The following is a 21,552-nucleotide window of genomic DNA, read 5'->3' as shown; positions in this document are numbered from 1 at the left end:
TCACCTCACCAAATCTGGCCCTCCTTGCAAAAAGTTTGGACACCCCTAGGTTAGACTCAATGGACTTTTAGGCCCCTTCCAACTCCACTTCGTTCTGAATGTTCCATTCTATTGCTTCAGAAGCACACGAAGATACACCAATTTTCTGCACTTTCCATCATGTCCAAAGAAGACCTCACTGCTTGGCAAGTGGTATTGGTTTTTAGAAGTGTTTACTTGACATTGTGCCCTTGACCTTATTTTAAATACAGTTTAGGCAGCACATATTTAAATTTAAAGCCTTGTTTCCAGATGTAAATTCCCACACACGACTTCAGTTGTACAAAACTAAATTCAGGACAAAGGCCTCCTGCCATTTGTCTAAGTTACCAGTGACCCAACAACATTGGCAAAACAGTCTTGTTACAAGTCAGGGAGCTGGATGCTGAATCTGGGTTGTCACAAGGGAGGCCATGTTGATTCATTCATTACATTTATCTCTTCCATACCCAACAGAGCAGCCTGTGGGGTAGGTTAGGGGGAAATTGTGCAATTGTTCCAAGGTCACAGCTGACCAGTGGTTTGACTCAAGCCTGCCTGAGAATTGCTCTCCTATGGCGCTCTGTTACACTGATTTCTTACACAGAGGTCCCAAACCGTAAGGGAAAATAATCTCTGATTAAATATTAGAAATATCATATTATTCCACTGTAAGGCAATTCCATGCAGTAGGCACCTTCCCACTTTTTCAGTCCCCAAAAAGATTCCACATGCACACACACTCCAGCTTCGTGAACTAGCTATAGACAAACACATTCAGGGTACAATTACTTGCTTGCTTATTTATAGCATTTCTATACCATGCCAATAGCCAGTCAGCACTCTGGACAGTTTATAAACATAATAACGTAAAAACATAATCATGGTTCACCCACACTAGAGACATTCAAAAAGAAACTGGACATCCATTCGAGTGGGATGGTGTAGCTTGGTGTCCTACAACAGCAGGTGGTTGGACTCGAAGGCCTTATGGCCCCTTCCAACTCTACTATTCTATGATTCTATAGTAACAAAATCCAATGTCACAAGAAGACAAAACCAAGAACAATTTCACAATCATAATCAATAAAAGCAAAGTATAAAACCAATAACAGTAATGAACAGAATATAAAACCAATACCAATTAAATAATTAATCTGCAGTGCCACAGTAAAATAAAATATAAAATTTCAACAATTAAAATAAGGTTTTATCCTGGTGCTGAAAGTTACAGAGCATCAGTGCCAGGCACACCTCTCTGGAAAGTTGGTTCCACAAACAGGGTGCCACAGCTGAAAAAACCCCTCTCCTGGTAGCCACCTTTGTTATATCTTTTACAGGTGGCTCTTGGAGAAGGGCCTTAGTTAATAAAATCCTAGAACTACCAGTATTTCCATGCTTGCTTGGAGGCCTTAAAAAATCTAAACATCCATAGGATTGTTCCCATAAGTAGGAAAGATATCCAGAAATAGCATTTAGTTGAATTTGTGATGGGGAGAGTAGGGTCTGATGGAGAATACAGCTGATACTAAAAGAGGAGATTGGCTACAGGTCCTGGTTGTTTTCCTACATTCATTTTAAAATAATAGGACTTTCATAATAACTAAGGAGGTCAGACTGGGGGCGTCAAATCTTGAAAACAGAGTGTGTTGGGTGGTTCATATCAGTTCAATCTGACCAGGTCACTGAAATGTCTAGTTCTACAACTCAGAAGTTCTGCACAGTGCATGGGATGATGACCTCTTCCCCAGTGATGACGTTTTAGGTCGGGTTTGCTTACTTAAGTTGGTGGATGGCCCAACTGTTGCCTTCTTCCCTCTTTGGGGGGTTCCTCCTGGGATGAGGATGGCCTGCTCTGAGACAGAAACACCAGTGACTTGGGAGTACCGCTTTGGCTGGTCATTGTGACCTCATTCAATTGTTTATGACAGTGTGGGCGATGTCACTTGCTTTTTAGTATGACTGCCCATGAAATGGTCAATGGCAAAAGAGGTATCCTTTTTCTAAGCAGGAAAGCTCAGGGATTCCACTTTGGTCCCAATCCAGCATCTTGGAGTCAGAAATACAAGATCCTCTCTTCTTGTTCTTCCTCCAGCCAGATGTTCTTGGCTGCCTTAACAGCTTGGCCTTGGGTTTGTTGATGCTTCTGAGTGCCAGCTAGGCCCTAAACAAAATCTCCCTATCTGTGACTATATTCTGGATGAGAAAGCCAACCTGGTGGGCATTACTGAGACCTAGGTGACCACTAGATCCCCTAGGTTCTGGGGGATTTCAGCTTACATGTTGAGGCTGCTGGATCTGGCGTAGCTCAGGACTTTGTGGCCACAGGATAAGCATAGGGTTGCCTAAACATATCAGTCCAACACATGTAAGGAGATACACACTTTATTTGGTTTCTCCCCTGGGCAAGAGGACGGTAATCTGAAAGTGGGGGAAATAGCAGCTATTCCATTGCAGGAATTCAACTGCACCTATTCAGAACAAAAAGAGCAAAAGTTTTGCCACAATATAGCTGCTAAAAATCTGACTCTATAAGAACAGTTTTAGACTTAAGAAGGGATGCCTGCTCTGATCAGGAATCCATGTTACAAGTCTTGCTTCCCAGATACACATTAGAAATCCTCATCTCCCTGTCCTGAAAGGTCTTCCTTTGGGACACACCTTAGACATGCTAATGTTTTCCTGTCCTGAAGGTTCCTCTTTTTGTGTGGTGTTCAACCCTATTGCTTTACCCAATTGTGCATCTGGCACTGTGTACAAGACCCCCCACCTGATCCCCCTTCCCCCAAACTGTATATGTAAAAGCATCCTGTACATTCTCTTTGAAGCTCTTTTGGGGGCTACCAGAAGTTGCATATATTTCCTTTATGTCTGAGTAAACTGCGCATGTTCTTTTGACTGTGCACACCTCCTCTCCCTGCTTTTTTGTCACCGTGTTTAGATCACTTCTTATTGAGGTTTGGACTTCCAGTGCCCTTCCCACTCAGCAAAAGTGGACAACCCAATAGCATTGTCCTACCATGGAGGTCAACGGATTCCAGTGGACTTCAGAGGACTTCAGGGAATTGTCCTGATGGCTGGTGCTCGTGTGGAAGCCCAAGTCACCCTGTAGAGTGCAGAAATGACCTGGGGAGTGGATCATTTTTGAACAGAGCCTGGCCATTCACCTGTGCTGAGGGCACTAAAGCAACAAGGGAAGATAGCTAGACCGCACATGGACGACAGCTTGTGCCAAATCTAACTAAACACTGGTTGGGAGCTCTTTCTCAAGCCTAATTGGTGGCAGTGATGGTGGCAAATGGAAAGCTCTCTTCCACGGCCTTTGTATCTTCTCAGTGTCATCCAGCTGAGTGTTTCCAAATGGTTTATGGCGTACTGTAATATGGGCCAGGGAGAGAAATAACAGGTTGTAGGTAAAGCACAATTAATAGAATGTGTCTTGAATTCTGTATGAAACTGCAAAACAAACATCAAAACTCTTAGAACCACCATCTTCATGCCAGCATTCTCATCAGGATTAAAATTCCCATGTTCTCCAGACAGTCTCCATTGTATTTCATGTAAATGCAATATCTGCCTTCTCTTGTGGGGACTAAGGTAGCCCTCGAATGAATGGTACTGACGGCCCAGCTAGACCATCTCTGCATGGCTTACTTGCTTCCTGCTGGATGACTGTGTCCAATCACAGAGCCACCAGACTGTGAGTAGCACAGATCAACCTGGCAGGGTTCAAGCTTTCAACATGGTGGTCCTTGGCCAGCCTTTCCTGTCCAGGTGCCCTCCACATGGATTGGACTTCACCCAACCAAATGGCCGATGGTCAGAATTGTAGCACAAAACATCCAGGAGTAACTAGACTGGGAAAGGCCATCACAGATCAAAACAACCCAAAAACACACACATACACATGTGCACAAACACAAGGGACAGCAATGTACAAGGGCAGCTGCTGTTTGCTGGCTTCCTCTCCCAGGGTCACAGGCAACAGACAGGAGCTCAGAAGGTGTTGTAAGCCTTCACCCACCCCTAGTGGGTCTTGTCGTAAGTTCCAGAGCCCTTGTAGGCCCCAATGCAGCCACTGTTCTCGAGCAGGTCTGTGCGCCCAGCTATCCCCTTGCCCTTGCCGCTTTCGTCAAAGCGCTCCTTGAGAGCCCGTCTATTTGCTGGTGTCTGTCAGTCTGTCCACTGCACCGGTATGGACAGATTTCTGAAAGATAAGAAAGCTGCAAGTCAGCAGGAGCAGTGATTTCAGTGGGGTATAGGTTGGGTTGGGTTGGTTTTCCTTTGGGGCCATTTTCAAGTTGCATACATTATATACTTACTTTCCCTTATTCTTCATAATTTGTTTCACAGTGTTTAGTATTTGGCATCATATATTCTGGTTTTGCCAAGAAGCAGAATACTTAAGTTCCCAGCTACTGGGATATTGTTGCCTGGCTTCTCAGTTTTTAGAAGGCATTTATTTATTTCTATCTATCCTCCCACCCCTCTTGCAAGAAATCCAAAGTGGGGTTACATGGTCTTCCTCTTGTCTCTTTTATCTTTACAACAACCCTGTGAGGTAGGTTAGGCTGCAAGTCAGTTCCTGGCTCAAAATCACCTAATGAGCTGCATGGCTGAACCCAGATCTCCTGGGTCTCTGCCCAACATTCCAACCAATGTGCCACACTTAGGGTGCTTTCAAGCATAATTTTACAGCACAAGGACTAGAAATTTCTTTGGGGGAAAATCCAGAAAGCTGAGATTCTTACAAATGCTAGGTCCAATATTATATTACCTGCTGCACATTTTTCCTTATGCTCGCAGAAACACAAATGCCACAGCTCTGCAATCAACTCATTTCTGCATGATTTTTAAAGTATGTGCGAATGCTCCCTCTTCATGGGAAAGGGGCCACTCACTGTTGTTCCGGCACTGGCTGGCTCTTTGCCCTCCATCAACTTGAACGTGGCTAGCAGAGCCTCCTCAGGGATCTTCCCCTTGAAGCGCTTGCTGCTCAGCTCCTTAACGGCTTGCTGGAACTCGATGTAGTTGATGTTGCAGGCCCCCTTGGTCCTGAAGGGGGCAGATGGAGAAGACGGCTTACCTCTGAGCCCCTCCACCTATTCTGTTTGCATGTTTCTTTCTTTTTTTTTAAGTTTTATTAAGATTTTAAACTAATACTAAAAACATCAAACATCACATACATCAGATTTACTAGGTCAACCCCCTACTACATATTTTTTAACATTCTATAGTCAAATTCAAATCAGTTTATAAAAACTTGAAAACATCTCTAAATTTACGCCAAGTCCCGTTTCTCCAGCCAATTATAGAAAAAATCCCAAGTTTGATAGAAGTCAGTGTCCTCTTTCTCCTTCAATGATAAAGTCAGTCTATCCATTTCTGTGCAGTCCAAAATCTTTCTTAAAATCAGTTCATCGGTGGGTAGCTCCTCACTTTTCCAGTATTGAGCAAATGCAATCCTCGCCGCTGTGATTAAATGTAACATCAAATACATTTCCTGTCTGTTAATGTCTTCTGGTATGATGCCTAACAAGAAAGCTTAAGGTTTAAAAGCAAAGGGTTTTTGTAGTATTTCCTCCATCCATCTATGTATTTTAATCCAATACCTTTTCGCATTATCACAAGTCCAACTGTTTGCATGTTTCCAATTAGTCACTCAGGATCCTGTATGGGAGGTCCCACCCACATTATCTTTTTTTTTTATAAAGATTTTTATTAAAAAAAATTTTAAAACTAAAAACATCAGTCATCAAATACTTCAGATGTACTGGGTCAGTGCCCTATAACATATATTTTTAACATTCTATAATCAAGTTCAGGTCAATTTATAAAAATTTAAGAACATCTTTAAAACTAAGCCAAGTCCCGTTTCTCCAGCCAATCATAAAAAAGGTCCCAAGTTTGATAGAAGTCAGTATCTTCTTTCTCCTTCAGTAATAGAGTCAATCTGTCCATTTCTGCACAGTCCAGAATCTTTTTTAAAATCAGTTCCTCAGTGGGTAGTTCCTCACTCTTCCAGTATTGAGCAAGCGCAATCCTCGCCGCTGTGATTAAATGTAGCATCAAATACATTTCTTGTTTGCTAATATTTTCCAGTATAATGCCTAACAAGAAAATTTCAGGTTTAAAAGCTAAGGGTTTGTTTAGCATTTCCTCAAGCCATTTATGTATTTTAATCCAATACTTTTTCACACATTCACAGGTCCACCACATATGGTAAAAAGTACCCACATCATGTTTACACTTCCAACATCCGTTTGACATATTTGTAAACATCTTAGCTAATCCACTTGGTGACAAATACCATCTATAAAACATTTTATATAAATTTTCTTTATACAAAGTTGCTAAAGTTACCTTAATGTTTCTTTCCCATAGCTTTTGCCACTTTTCTAATTCAATATTATATCCAAAATTTTGTGCCCATGTTATCATAGTTTCCTTAACCTGTTCCCCTTCCATCTTCCTGTCAAGTAAGAACTCATAAATTCTTTTGATCGTTTTCTCATCTGTTTTTAGCATCACTTGATCAAAGGCTGTTGGGTCTTTATAAAACCCCCATATTTTACAATCTTTAGCATATCTTGATTGCATCTGCACCCTCTGTTCTTGTATTTCTTGATCCACCCACATTACCTTGACAACAACCCTGTGAGGCGGGTTTGAGTCAGACATGGGCATCAACTCAGAGTCTCTGACTGCTGAGAAGGGGTTCGGACCCAAAATATATCAACTACGAGCCATGCTTTTCACTGACTGGCCTGCCCTAGCTCTGCTCAGTATATCCCTGCCTTCTGCAAGGTTTCAGACCTCCACCAGCGCCAGCCAGCATGGCCAGTGATCACGGATGCCTGGGTTGTCCAAGGGTGCTGTATTCTCTTCCAACTCTCTTCCAGACTAGAGCAGCATAGCAAAGGGCAGGGAGAGTGGAAATATTGACAGAAGCAGTTAGCATGGGCATTCTGTGGAGCTACCTCTAAATAATAATTAACACAGAGTGTCTAGAACACTTTGATGTGTTATCACAGTGATCCTTCCAACAGCCCTGTAAATAGAGATACTGCAGTGAGGGCTGAGATTGGAAGGGCAGTGGCTTAACAATGACCCCTTGGTGAGTTCAAGGGTAAGATGTGATCTCCTCTCTCACCTAACTTTGCCATTGTATCAGGGTGTCTGTCCTATCAGGTAAGTAGGCCAACAACAAGATATTGCCGCATGGAGCTCCCCGTTCCAACCTGCCAGCCAGCCAACTCTCTACCATATTTTTCCATTCCATTCCTATTCCCTTCCCAGCTCACTTTATTCATTATTAAATACAAACTTTATCATGCTTCTCTGATTTTATTGTCTTGTTTTATGGATTGTTGTAAACCACCCAGACAGGGTCAGATATGGGGTGGTATAGAAATGAAATCAATAATAAACCATTTATATGCTGCATTTCAAGTCCATGCGGCCCTCTCAATGGAGTGCACACAGCATAATTACAGTAAAATCACAGACATATAATTAGAAAACCAGCATAAACACTACCAAATTAAATCATCTAAAACACATGCAACAGCAACAATTTAAAAACCATCATCTTGAAAACCTTCAACCATTTCAAAGTAATCAGCAAAAGCAGACTTTACACCAGTTTAAAACACACAGAGGACGGGAAGCCTACAAACATTTCTTGTGGGTGGGAGGTCCACACTGCAGGGCCACCACCGGGAAGGCCCTGGTCGCAACAGAGCACAGCCTCAGCAGACAATCTGAACAGCCAGGCCGGTCCATATAGGAGCAGGCAGTCCTGCAAATAATCTGATCCCAAGCCATTTAGACCTTGCAGGGCCAGCATGGTGAATCAGTCTCAAAGTGCACTTGCTCACCTGATTCCCACAAGCAACTGAGCAGCTTCCATCCAAATCTGGTCCAAAGGGGACCCCATGCAGAGCATGTTGCAGAAGGTTTTCCATTCCCCCCTCCCACTTTACATCACCCACAGCATACAGCATTTACGGCCAGTCTGGGATTTTGGATTATCTCCTGACCCAGCCCTCCAAGGCCGGGAAGCACAGCCTTTTCAGCACCAAGGGTTGCATGCGGCAGTGGCTCAAGGGCGATCTTCCTGGTGGTGTGGAGAATAAGCCAGCAGAGGCAGAGCCAAGAGGGGATGCTGGAAGCGGGGGCAGGGGCTGCAGCCAAGCAGAGTGAGTTTGTGAGGATGGCACCTGCAACTTTTCCTCCTCCTTCTCCATTCCTTTTTCCTCGAGTGTCATGTCTTTTTAAATTGTAAGCCTGAAGGCCAAGACTGCCTTCTTTTACTGATGTTTTTGTAAACTGCTCCAGTAGCTGTTTTTGCTTAAGAAGTGGGATAAGAACTCTCTAAATAAGCAAATGCATAAATAGCTTTTAAATACTATTTTTAGAAGAGAAGCACCTGCAATGTCTAGACATAAAAAAGAGGTGAAAGGATCCTACAGCAACCAGCAGCGACCTTGATGGCCCCCCATTCCAGCACGTACTTAACTATTCCATTGAGAACAATGGAATGGAAAGTCTGTTACTCTAGTTCCATCACGCCCTTTTCCCCACCCTCACTTTGTGGGTGATCTCACTTGGCCATATTAATCTTCTGTGGTTTAAGGCATCTTTGACAAATACTATAACATTACTTCGAAGCAAATTCCAGGCAAGTGCATACCTGCTCACAGCCTCAGTTGTAATTGGCTATCCCTCCACCCCAGCCAGAAAGAGAGAGAGAGAGAGAGAGAGAGAGAGAGAGAGAGGCGGGCGGTGCAGGGCAGGGCAGGCAGGCAGGGGAGTGAGGAAGAGAGAAAGGAAACATCGGAGGAATTGCAGAAGAATTATCTCCTGGTTAGAGTACATGAGGTTGCAGCCTAACATGAACAAATCAAATTAGAATATGCACACTAACATCGTGTCACAGTTGAAACATAAAAATCACAGCCTGTCTGCCCACACACCTCCTCCAAATTCTGTCTTTACACACCAGCAGGAGAAAATCACTACTACAAACACACACTCAGCATGGAACAACAGCTCACCCATCTCTACTATTCTGAGATTTTATACCACATCAAATATACAAGATAGAAACATTAATTTGCATTGCCCTGGATATTAAATGCAGAAAAAACGCACCAGCATGACAAGCGTGAAAGCACAACTGCTTTTCACTGCCAGCTAGTACAAGTTGTAATCCTGCATGTACTTACCCAGAAATAAGTCCCATTGAACTCAATGCAGCTTACTTCTGAATAAACAGTATAGGAGTGCACTGTAAAAAAAAAAAAAAAAATAGCAGCAGTGGGGAAAGAATGAGGACGCATAACAGTGAGGTGAGTTGAGGTGGGGTCCATGTCTGGCCACTGCCCATCAAGCACAACACATCCAGACTCACAAAAACAATATTTTGCGAAATATGATTCTTGCGATCTCATTGCTAGTAACTTGCTCTCGCCTCCCTGCTTTGCAATCGTTGCAAGAAGGAGACGCTCAACCCAGCAAAGGCATGCGGCTACAAGAACAGAGAACCTGGCAATCAGCACAACAAAGGCAATGAGCTTACAAAGGTGAGGATTTCTCACTTCCAGGCTGCAGATGAATATTTGCATTCAAGAGCTTGCAACAACAGCAGAACAGCTTCCAGACAGAATGGGCTTTGCCAAAACCACAGAGAAAGGCTGGCGGAAGTGAGGAGCTCTCCTTTCAAGGCAACAGAACCGGTTGGTGGGCAAGTCTGGGGCCACATAAAGTGTCCCAATGGAAGCAGCCTCCCCTCAATGGCCATGGGGACTGGGCTAAGCTTCATGGGTTCAAAAAACTACACAATCCCCCCAAACACACATCCTTCAACAGGGGTGTCTTTATTCCTAGCCCTTCTCATCTTCTGCATCTCAATTAGGCTGTCCAGGCACATCATCCCCACATAGTTCAAGGAGAGGCTGCTGCTATAACTCTGCGACCATCCGCAGTCACCCTCCCCTTGCACTGCTCAATTGCAATCCTGCTTTTGCAAAAGCTTTCTTCTCTCAACTTTCATCAGGAGTCGTTTCAATTCCTTGCTGTTTTCTGTTCATATTGTTCAAAATCCTGTGTATTGGAATTTTGAAACAATCCAAAATATGCAGAATTTAAACCAACGTGAACAGCTAAAACAGGCTTTGTTGAACGTTTAACACCAGTGATGGGACAACATCATCTACTCCCATTTGAAGGCAGTTGGCCAATTTAAGACGCACGCAGCAGGTTGCATTGCTCATAGGTCTTTCTTCCTGCACTGCTGCTACCTCCGAGCTTCTGCTGCCTGAAGTAACTGCTTCACTGTCTAATGATAGGACTGGCCCTGTATATTCAGGATAGAACTTCCCACCAAGTTCTTACTAAAAGAGAAGGGAAATTGTCTGCCTTACACAGAGTATAAAGCAGGGGTGAAAAACCTCCAGTCTGGAGTCTCAGTCTAACCTTCCAAGATTTTTCAGATGGCACACCTCTTCCCATGTCCCCACTCTCTCCACACCTAGGCATTTGGTGGTTTTCCAGCTATTGTGCAGCTTTATCTGCGTTCCTTCTTGCAGTAGCTTGCGTATCTTGCAGTTCGAAAGCATGCAAATGCAAGTAGATAAAAAGGTGCCACTTCGGTGGGCAGGTAACAGCATTCCGTGCACTTCGGTGTTTAGTCATGCCGGCCACACGACCATGGAGACTGTGGACAAACGCTGGCTCCCTCTGCTAGGAAATGGAGATGAGCACCACCCCCTAGAGTCAGGCATGACTGGACTTAATGTCAAGGGGAAACCTTTACCTTTTTATCTGCGTTCCAAGCATATTGAAAAGCTTCTCCTAAAGCTCAGTTACTGACCATTTAGAGATTTATACTAAAATGTATTTTGCAATGTTTTTAACTTTATGAGCTTGGTCCAACTCACCACTGGCCGTCAGCTCCCAAGAACATCTCCAAAATGGAATTTGGCCCCAAGGCTAGAAGAGGTTCAACATTCCTGGTATTTAATGTGTAAATGTGGTTTATTGTGTTGAGTACCACAGAAAGCAAGGCTAAGCAGAACATCCAAGCCTTGGGGATAAAGCATTCCCCACCAGCCCTGGCTCCTTTCATCCCTCGCTCACTTGACTTTGTTGAAGACGATGTCCACATCTATGCTGGTCACAGCCTTCCCATCCATGACACCACACTCCCTCAACATCTTGGAGAAGTTCTTGCCCGTCATGTTGTTGCCAGTGGAGGCTCCATCTCCGTATGTGGCAAAGCGACGGAAGGCCTTTTCCACCTCGGACATTCTTTGCCTATTTGAGGAGGGAAGTACTGAAGGACGGTAAGGCAGTGGTTTTCCTGGTTCAGAGAATCTCAAGGCCAAATCTAAATATTAGGGACACACTTAGCTGATGTTTATCAATGTCCTCTCATTTTTCAGCAAGCCTTGAGGTCAGTTTTTCAATGTGTGCCTCTATGACAGGTTTTGAAGGTCAAACTTGGAAAATGTATGACTCTGAAGCTTCAGATTTGAAAAATTCAGCCATTTGAAATGTTTTGACATTTCTACTCAACTACATTAACCATTGGATCCCCATCCAGAACACACTTCCAAGAGGCTCCATCAAAGACAACAATCTGCATCTGGACTGTTCAGGAAGCCTGGTCTCCTTAGGAATATTTGAGACCCTTTCTCTGAATGTTTAGCCTTAATTAAAAAGAGCAGGCAGGAGAGCCCTTTGGCTTATGGAGATGGAAGGAAAAGCAGATAGTCAGGTTCTGACCCAACTGCTCCCTGAGAACTTCTCCCAGCTTCCACTGCACTAGCCAAAACATAATCATGAAACAGTGAAAACTAAGAAGTACAAGGAACTGCATTTTCAAAAAAATAATTTTTATTCATATGTAATAAAATGTATTAACTGTAAGCATATTAGGCCATGGCTGTTCTGAAGGGATTTCCACCAACACTGCCAAGACACTCTGCACTGCAACATTTCTTGCTCTGGGTTGGCCTTGCCTCTCGCCTCACTCCAATCCATCCAGCCTTAATACCCAACTAAGAGACAAGTGACATTTTTGGAAACCAAAACCACATGTTCTTCCCTTCAAACTGTAAACAGATTTACCTGAGTTTACACAGAGTCAAGAGCTGGATGTACTGCCTAGGAGGGGTACAGCTGCTCTGTGCTGGCAGAACCGTAAGGTCTAAGCATGTATTTTGCTTATGGTGGTGATTATGTCTTCGTGGCTTGCCTATGATATCATAGCTGACATCATTTTGGCACCATATCAAGGAAGAAGGAAAACAGGTCTGCAAGGTGAAGGGACACCTCTCCGAAACTGTCAAAAAACATAGATGCTAACTCCGCTTTGAAAGATACTGATATGCTGTCAGCAAGCAATGACATGGGTTTAAAGTTTTCTGCTGTGTGCAGGTGCAGCTCTGGATGGGGAAAGCAAACACCAGATGGAGGAGGAGGCAAGAGCCAGCCATTGATGCTTAACAAAGGGAATGAAACAGGATGATGGTGTGTGGGTGTCTGACCAGCTTCGTTACTTCACATTTAAACATCCATCTGGGCTAATCAGGAAAGCGGGTCTGAATTCAATGTGCCAGGGAAACAAATCTCAGGTCACTGCACCAGTGTCCACCCAGAACAGCAAGTGTGTGGCCAAAGTACACTGCTGTTAACAAGGCAGTCTTGCAAAACAAGTGATGTGGGGTGCTTTGTGCCATCATGGCAGGGGTGTCTTTGGGGCAGATGGGCAGTGCCCCATTCAGCAGAACGAGGACAGCCCTCAGAAGCAGTTAAAGCAGTCCTGAGTACATTTACACCAAAAAATGCCCCAGCATTCACCTGCCAGCATTGTGTTGTAGGACTTGTCTCTGTCTAAAAGGTGGATGGGATGGTGGTCTAATTAGCATTATCCTCTAAAGGTCTTACACTGGAAATGCCATTCCTATATATTTTGGCAACATCTCTATAATGTGTCCCATCACATGCCTTTCAATTAGGACTACAAAACTTGAATCAATCCATGGAAACGACTATCCAGGTTAAATTGTAAATTATTTCAGTGTAACTGCTCAGTAATTCAGCAGGGCTGATGACAAGATCTCCAAGATTTTGAACCCTGGAAGGGCCTATTCAGACAGGAAAAACATCTACACAACTTCAACTATTACCCAGACTTCCCTGTTTCTGCTCATACATACAAAGAATTACATTCTAAATCATTTTATTCCTGATGGTCTTCAAACATGTTTAACAATTAAAAGAAATCTAGGTATTGGCATGTTGATGTCAAATACTCATTCCTAAATGGGATGAAGGAAAAACAAGTACTGAAGTACATCTTTCCTTTTAATGATCAGTAGTTATTAATATTGTCAAGTTATCTCATAGTTAAACCAGTGAAATTTTCTCCTTTTAGCATCCTCACTGAGCTGTTCCATTATGTGATTTGTTTAAAGTTAAGCAAATACCACAAGGTTCACTGGGTTTGACCCAGACTTGAAATCAGTGGGACAACTCATGAGTAACTTAAGTCCTATTGATTTCAGTGGGCACGCTTAAAATTTTTCTAATGCTATTCATTTTTCTTAGTCAACCCATGCTTCTTGCTAGCCCTCACTTTATCATCTCCACTTCAGTGACAGCCAGAAGAGCACAGAAATACTGGGAAATTTTCCCAAGGTGCTTTAGGGAAGCATCAAGTCCATGCAAAATAATGAGACTGTGGCTTGGTCCTCTGCCCAGCCTATCAGCTGAGTGGCATTTAGTCACTCAGCCATGGATGTTGTGCCAGTACTTGAAAGAGGATGGCATTCTGTACAGGTGCAAGAGAGGACAGTTGGCTGCCCAAGGCAGAAAATCCAAAGGGTTGCCCACCATGGTAGTAAAAAAGTGATGGTTAAACTAAAATTATTACGTATTTGCTAGCCCTTAGCAATATCACCAGACCTGCCACTCAGGCTGCCTGCTTTCCTGGCCCTGCCTCCGGGTCCAGAAAAGGAGTCTGTTTCTCCCTCCGGTGTACGTGCATGTGCTTGCGCAAGTAGGAGAGCTGAGTGAAAAGGCTGCCACAGATGGTGCACTCATAGGACAGCTTTGTTGTGTGCACCTTCTTGTGCTTTGTCAGGTACGAGCGCTGGGCAAAGCACTTCTTACAAGTGGGGCAACTGTAGGGCTTCCCCTCTCGGTGGATGTGCAGGTGCCTTGTCAGGTACGAAGGCAAGCTGAACTGCTTTTGGCATATGGGGCAAGTGCAAGATTTGTCTCTCCTCACCAGCAGGGAAGTTTGTTCCATGAACCACACAGGTCTGCTCAGGGAGGGGGGCCCTTGAGGGCTCTGGTTAGCGGTAGCAGGTGGACACCCACCGGAGGTGGCCGTGTTGTTTGCAGGCAACGTCTTCTCCTGCAGCATGCAGGTGACATCCTGCTGGGCTCCACTCGGGGTGCTCAGGACTGTGGGCTTGTTCATGACCATCTCGAGTGAGCTCCAAGTGTGTGGCAACCCAGCACCAGCCGGGATAGCCACCTCAAGGGAAGACAGTTTCACAGGCTGCGTATCAAAGCTGCTGTCCTCATTCCCACAATATCCACACTCACAGGCCTCCACAAGGGACAGGATTTTGGAGTCTTCTCTGCTACCCACCTCCCAAATCCTTTCCAGAGGAAGCAGTCCCGAACTACCATGCACCCTAGTGTGGCATTCGCCACACTCGCAAACTTTCAGGCTGGCCACACACTGGCAGTACTCCCCAGAATCTGAGGGGAGCCGCGGCTGCTCTGAGGGGGTGTTGTCCTTGGAAAAACCTTCCCCCCACACATGCCGCTGCCTCTGGCCTCCTCCTCCATCGTCATCATCTTCTTCTTCTTCTTTGTGGCTCTGCTCATGCCTATTTTGGTGCTTCCTTAGTTGCACGTACCGTTTGAACCGGCACCCGCAAACAGCACATCCATAGGGGCGCTGTTCAGAGTGAGTGTACATGTGCTGGCTGAAGTCGAACAGCTGCTGAAAGCCTTGTCCACAATGGTCACAAATGTAGGGCTGCTGGGCCTGTGTTGGACCGCCGGGTGTTACAGTCTGGTTTTTCCTACGGAAGTGAGTGCGTTCGTGCCGGGCACAGTCAGAAGGCCACGGGAAGCCTTTGCCACACTGGCTACAGGGGTAGGATGCCTTGAACAGGCGAAACTGACCTTTCCGTAACTTCCCCCTAGTATGGGTGCGTTCATGCCGCACACGATCAGAATTGTACTGGAAGCTTTTCCCGCACATAACGCAGATGAAAGGTGTCTTGAACTGGCGACTGCTAAGCAGCCACTTCTGTAACTTCCCCCCAGCATGAATGCACTTATGCCGGGTAAAATTAGACAGTCGCTGGAAGCTTTTCCCACACTGACTGCAGGTATGCGACTTCTTGAATTGGGCATGCTGCTCTGTCACAGCCTGAGAACTGTGGCTGAGTGTCTGGTGGCTCTTTGTAAAGGGACTGTCTGCTTGCAGCAGGACAGGGCTACTTATTAAAGGACCTGAGCCATTTACCTTTGACTGGCACTGACCTCCTCTGCCAGAGTGCACAAGCTGATGCTGGGCAAGCTCAGAGAGCCCTAAGTCCTCACCACTCCGGTCAAAGACATGCAGATTCTCTGTACAAGTGCTCCAGTCAGTTATTTGCATACTCTCTTGGCAGAATGTTTCACAGGAGTCCCCAGATGTATCTTCTGCTTTCAGTGGCGCAGGGAGTGATGCCGATGGGTCTGACTGGCACAAGCCCCCTCTAGCCGCATTCCCCAGGGAGTGCATGTATCGACAGTGCCGGGCAAGCGCAGAGAGCCACCGGAAGTCCTTCCCACAAAGATTACAGCGGTGCAGATTCTTGGGATGTGTGCTCTGGTCTTCAGTCATTAAATCTGAGTTTTGACAAATGGCTTTGCAAGAGTTTTCTGTCCCTCTTTGCAAGGGCTCTGGCACCAGGGGACTTGAGCTGCATTCTTCCAAATGGACTAAGTTCTGACTAGCCACTTTTCCCCCAGAGTGTACAAGCTGACGTTGGGCAAGTGGAGAGGACCACTGGAAGTCCTTCCCACACAGATCACAGTGCTGCAGATGGTTGGTCTGGGTGCTCTGCTCTGCCTTGAGCAAACAAGATTTAGATGTTTCACGAGAAGCTGCAAACGTGTCCTCTTCCTCCAGGGGCACAGGGGCAGGCACAAGTGGATATGGGCTGCATGACTCTGGTTCCTGGACCTGACTAGCTGTTTCCCTTCTCAAGAGATCAAGATGAGGCTGGGCAAGGTCAGAGGGCCTCCGAAACGCCTTTTCACTCTGGATGCAGATATGCAGATTTTCAGTCTGGGTGCTTTGGTCTATCATAAGCGTTGATCCTTGGCTGTATATGCTCCCAGTCTGCAGAGTCTCTGGGACAGGCACCAAAGGACTTGAATCATCTGTTCCCACATGTTCTGGGTCCCGTCTAGCTGCTTTACTCGCAGTGTGTACTTGCTGACAATGCTGGGCAAGGTGAGAGGGCCACCAAAAGGATTTTCCACACTGGTCACAGACATGCCGACTCTCAAGAGGCTTGTTCTGGTCTGTCCATAGCACTGGCTTCTGACCAACCATGTCACAAGAGCTTTCAAACAGATTCTCCACCTGCAGGGGCAATGATGGACTTGGTGTGGATCTCTCTGGCCAGTTCCACCTCTGATTCCATCTAGCCACTGTTTTTGGGCCTGCTGGGAGCCCAGGGGACTTGTCTGGACTTCTTTGGGCCTATGCTGGCTTGAGATTGCTACTCCATTTGCTAGACTTTCTGAATCCACTTTTTCAACATCTTCAGACTGATGTGTTTAATCCACACGTCTGCCACCTGACAGGATGAAAAACAACAAATCCAAGTCACTGTTGCAAAGCATCTGAGCTTAGCCTGGGTATCAAATTTCTCCATGCCTCTCACAATAAAGAATTGTAATCTGATGCTGTAACTGGAATGCTTTGGGGCAGGTCTGAATGTTTTGTCAATCCCTTAGGTGTTGGGGTGTCTCCTCTAAACAAGCTTGACACCTTTAACTGTCTCAGCATCTGTTCAGGAGGACAGAAAAGACATGAATGCAATTTCTGCCTGAACCAGAGATGAAGAATGTGATACAATCTATTTAGGAACTAAACTAGTTCAAAATGCTTGTTTGACTATTCCCATAAAACACCCTATTTAGGATATGCCAGAGACAAAGAATCTAGCTGGATCTTCCCTCTGATACTTCTCTGCATACATTTTTAAAGTGCAGTGGCAAATTCAAGAATATGATTCTCCCCACCTACATTTTGAAGTGATACAGTTCCAAGAGGGCCATATTACAAGCTCTCTCTGAATATATATGTTGCTTAGAAACCATTTTGGAGCATGAGGTCTTAACAGTGAAGTGACTAATAGTATCAAAGAAGTAGCTCTCTGACCATGTGCAGAATACCTTGCCTTTCCCACAAATATCTAGAATTAAAAGGACAGATGCCAGGTCAGAGGGTGTGGCTGGTGGCCAAGGTTAACTCCAAGTCTGTTCCGGGGGCATGTTTCATTTTTTAAAGTGCAGTATACATTGAGTTACCCAAAGAAGCTCCAGTAGCACAAGGCTCATTCTCTAGGACATACATTTGATCTTCTGACCAGGAAGCGACATCAAGGTGGAGTTCTGCCCAATCTGCATAATGGAGAGAAACAGTATGTTTTATTGTGAGATGTCTTAGAAAGGAGCTCAAAAGAGTGGACCTCCCAACAATCAGATCTGGGAGGATTTCTCTATTGCAATGAGCACTGTTGTGCCACTGCATTCTTGAAGCCAACATTTAATGCCAGGGCTTGTAGCACATATATTGTTATAATCAAGGAAAGAGTATTGTTAAACATTTACAGCAGGTGTCCCCAACCTTTTCCAGTTAGTGGGCATATTTGCAATTTTGAGAGTATCATGGGCACTCTCACAAAATGGTTGCTGTCATAGTTGCATGGCTAGGCCCAAAATGCTAATTTCCCACAAGGCAAACTGGTGAGACCATGAGAAATGCAACTTGTCTAAGAATGTGAATACAAGGCGGACAAGAGATCTGAACTTCAAAACACAGAATCATACTTTTCAACCAAAATAAAGATGACATCGGAGGGCAACATTTTGTTTTTGCTGTATGCAAGCCTCTCTGAAAACAGTCATTTCAAAAAGCTTAAGAACTAACATAAAAACTAGGAGAAGCCTGCTGGGTACCAATATTAGAGAGCCAGTGCGGTGTAGTGGGACTAGGACTCAGATGACCGGGTTCTAGTTCCTGCTCTGCAATGGAGCCAGCTGGGTGGCTTTGGGCCAGTCAAGACTCTCAGCCCAACCTACCTCACTGAGCTGCTGTTGCGGGGACAAAATTGAGAGCAGCAGGAGGAGAATGATGTAAGCTGCTTTGAGTTCCTTGAAAGGGTCAGGATATAACCCTAACAAATAAATAAATAATAAATAAAATTAGTGGCCCCAGTGAGTGCCACTCCCCTTACTAATTAATAACTACAGCCAGCCCCTAAATGTCTAACATGAGATAGCATGGCTTTCGAGGTAAGAGGTGTGCTTCTCAGATCAGTCAAAGTCCTGGGACCTACTACTTCAGAAATCCAGTGCTGCTCATTTCCAAGAGGGGTACCCCCTTGCTTTGTTTTAATAAAAGCAAATGCCAGCTGGGATGGTTAAGAAGCCAAGACCTTTTTCAAGCTCCAGTCACTAGCTTATGCAGAGCAGAGTTACTGTACATACCTAGTGCAACAGTATGGTAAAGTGATGCTTTAAAAAGGCCGCTGGGTCGGCCCCACAGCCTACAAGCCCTAGCAGCAATGCAATATAGGCCTCCCAAATCCAAAAGATCCCATTTCCCAAACCAAGGTTGCTGCTTTTGTGATCAAGCTCCATTTCAAGTGTATATTTTTGCTTTTATCCTCTGTCTCCAGAGCAAATTCACATTCCTCTGTCTCAACCTCACCAGCTGAAAAAATAGCCTGACAGCAGCTGGAAACTCTGCATCTGATGCTGGCTGGAAAGCAGCCATTTTGCCCCCCAGAGTGAGCGGCATGCTGGTCAGCACCGAAGGAGACCAACTATATTCTGAGACCTTCAAAGTCCCCACAGGATATTCTTATTTGCAGGAGAGATTGCAGGGGACATTAAGCATGCCGATAAATTATCACTGGCCCACCAGTCAACTGATCAGCCAGTCGAATGCCTACTGTGTGATCATGGTCCTATACGACATTAAGTCAAGAAGGCCAGGTTCACTGTGATTTGTTTGTCTGTTTCTTAATACAGAGTGGAGTCCGGGTCACCCAACAGCCCTGCAATACCTGGTGACCGACCCAGCGCGTGTGTAAAGCTCCCTCTCCTGCCCACCAGCTGTTACTGCATCTACTTAGAAACAACTATGCAAACAGGTCGGTTTCTACTCCCTATTAGTGCATCCAACTCCAACTTGCCTGCTGCAGAAGCTGTTGCTTATTTGCTTTATTTCAACGTTATTTGTAAAGGCCAGGTGAAATTTTTCCCCATATATAATTTTAACTGTAGGCCAATCCTGGAGTTCTAGGTTAAAGCAAAATGGAACGGGGGTTCACATTTATAGAAAATGTACCTATCACTGTTAGAAGTTAAAATGATTCATTATATTAAAATTTATATTGCTTTGAGGTAATATGCCCGTTAATAGTTAATTTGTTGTTATGCTAAATCTAATACTTTAAAAACACCTGCCCATATTTGATTATCTTTGACAAATTAATTAACAAATCTGTTCTGATGATCTAACCTTGGAGAAACTAGAACCCAACCCAATAATGATGCTTGCAAGAATAAATATTTAGGCTGTGAACGTATAAGCGTGTGAACTCCACTGAATTCAGTGGAACTTACTTCCAAATAAACTTGCAGAGCATTGTGCCCTCAACTGCCAAGATTGTCAATCTGTTATTTTAGCTGCTGATTTCATTATATTATTCATTCTGCTGGTTTAATGTCAATTGGTTGGCTTATTATTTAAATTCAGTATTCCAGACCGTGTCAGTCACCTTAGCATTAGCTGCAGTGCAACACAAATGAGGGCCACCAGTTTGCAGAAGCTCACTTACAAGCATGGCTCTAATGCAAAAAGATTAAATTGGCTTATGGACAAGCAGAAATGTACGCTAAAGGTAAAAAACAAAACAAGCAAGTGAAGAAAGAAAAACATCCTTGCTTCCAAAGAGAGAGGTGACTGGTACTGAGTTGATAACATAATCATGAGGTATAAAAAGAAAATGACGGCAACAAACGCTCTTAAAATACCCTGCATTTCTGCAAATTAAGCTTTGAATGTATTCATGAGCAGGCCTTATCACCACAGTGAAAACTCATTGGCCTCTACAGCTTAAATCTGAGGGGCTCGGCAAATTCAACACAAGTTAAATTAGTGATGCTTTGCATGACCACCAGAGGGGACATTTAAACCGTGCACATCGGGGAAACAAGTCAAAAGTCTGCTCCATTTTAGCTATTTCGAATATTGAGGCAGCTATTAATTTAGAACCATTTGTAGTCATCAGGGTCAAACTCTTGCTTTCATTTTGCCCTTGAAATGCACTGGAAAGGTGAACCTCTCTAAACTCCCATAAAAGCAAGTTCACCACCTAAAAGGCGTTAAGGTGTAAGATTAGTCCAGCAGATTAAAATTATCATGCTACCAGTAAACAGGCCCTGGCATGTTCTCTATTATGCCATGCGTCTGGTATGTGTGTAATCTATTCGAGAGCCGCACATGCAAGAGGCCACACAAACTTTAACACTGCTCTACTTTTAATCAAAAAGTATTTAAAGTGGGTCGAGAGGTGGTGTGTACTTATCTTGCATGTTTGGCTCTAGCCCCACGATAGAACAAGTAGCCGCGGGATCAAGGGAGGAACCCGCAAGGGAATCCAGTCCAGTCCTCCGACTGGGCATCCAGTACAGTCCAGGGAGGAGTCCATGTCAATTGACTCCTATGCTCTTAGACAAACAGATAAATAAATATTAGCAGTCCTGTTTTTTGTGCACCAAAAAAGCAGAGATAGGCAGGCAGGCACCAAGAGAAGGAAGGAAAAGGGGGTTCCTTCTTCCCCCAACAAAAGCCAAGATACTGGCACAAATTAGATCCCAGCCAAGAACCCGTCCGAGGGGGGCATCTCCCCGTCCCTACCTTGAGCAGAGCTTCATCCCCCCCACGTGCAATGTCCAGACTCGTGCATCTTGCAACGTGAAGCGTCCTGGACTCAACCAGGAACCCAGAGGCAGCTGCCAGGGCAGCCCCTTCCTCCCCCCCACCCCCACCCGCCGCTTGTCACCTCTTCCCACCTTATCTAGACCCTTAGGAGAGGGGGCTCCTGTTCAAGTTCTGCCGCGCGGATCCTGATCCGGCCTATCAGAGGTCGCCCTCGTTGGTTTCCTTCACCACGAGGCCACCCCACCCGACTCGACGGGCGAGGCGCC

The 21,552-nt window shown here is 44.9% G+C and overlaps 1 protein-coding gene across 1 annotated transcript; it reads right to left on the bottom strand.

Annotated features, from left to right (window-relative positions):
* Window positions 1-4,044: 4,044 nt before the first annotated feature.
* Window positions 4,045-11,330, bottom strand: LOC123033490 (tubulin polymerization-promoting protein family member 2-like). The gene is given in 4 exon segments (XM_044450100.1): window positions 4,045-4,165; window positions 4,167-4,225; window positions 4,920-5,073; window positions 11,161-11,330. Coding segments are annotated over 4 exon segments (504 nt in total).
* Between the last annotated feature and the right edge of the window lie 10,222 nt (window positions 11,331-21,552).

This window comes from Varanus komodoensis, unplaced genomic scaffold, assembly GCF_004798865.1.
Source record: "Varanus komodoensis strain SLA01 unplaced genomic scaffold, ASM479886v1 scaffold62, whole genome shotgun sequence".
In the NCBI taxonomy this organism is placed as follows: Eukaryota; Metazoa; Chordata; class Lepidosauria; order Squamata; family Varanidae; genus Varanus; species Varanus komodoensis.
The sequence above is the reverse complement of the archived record's forward strand: the minus strand, read 5'-3'. Positions and strand labels throughout refer to the sequence as shown.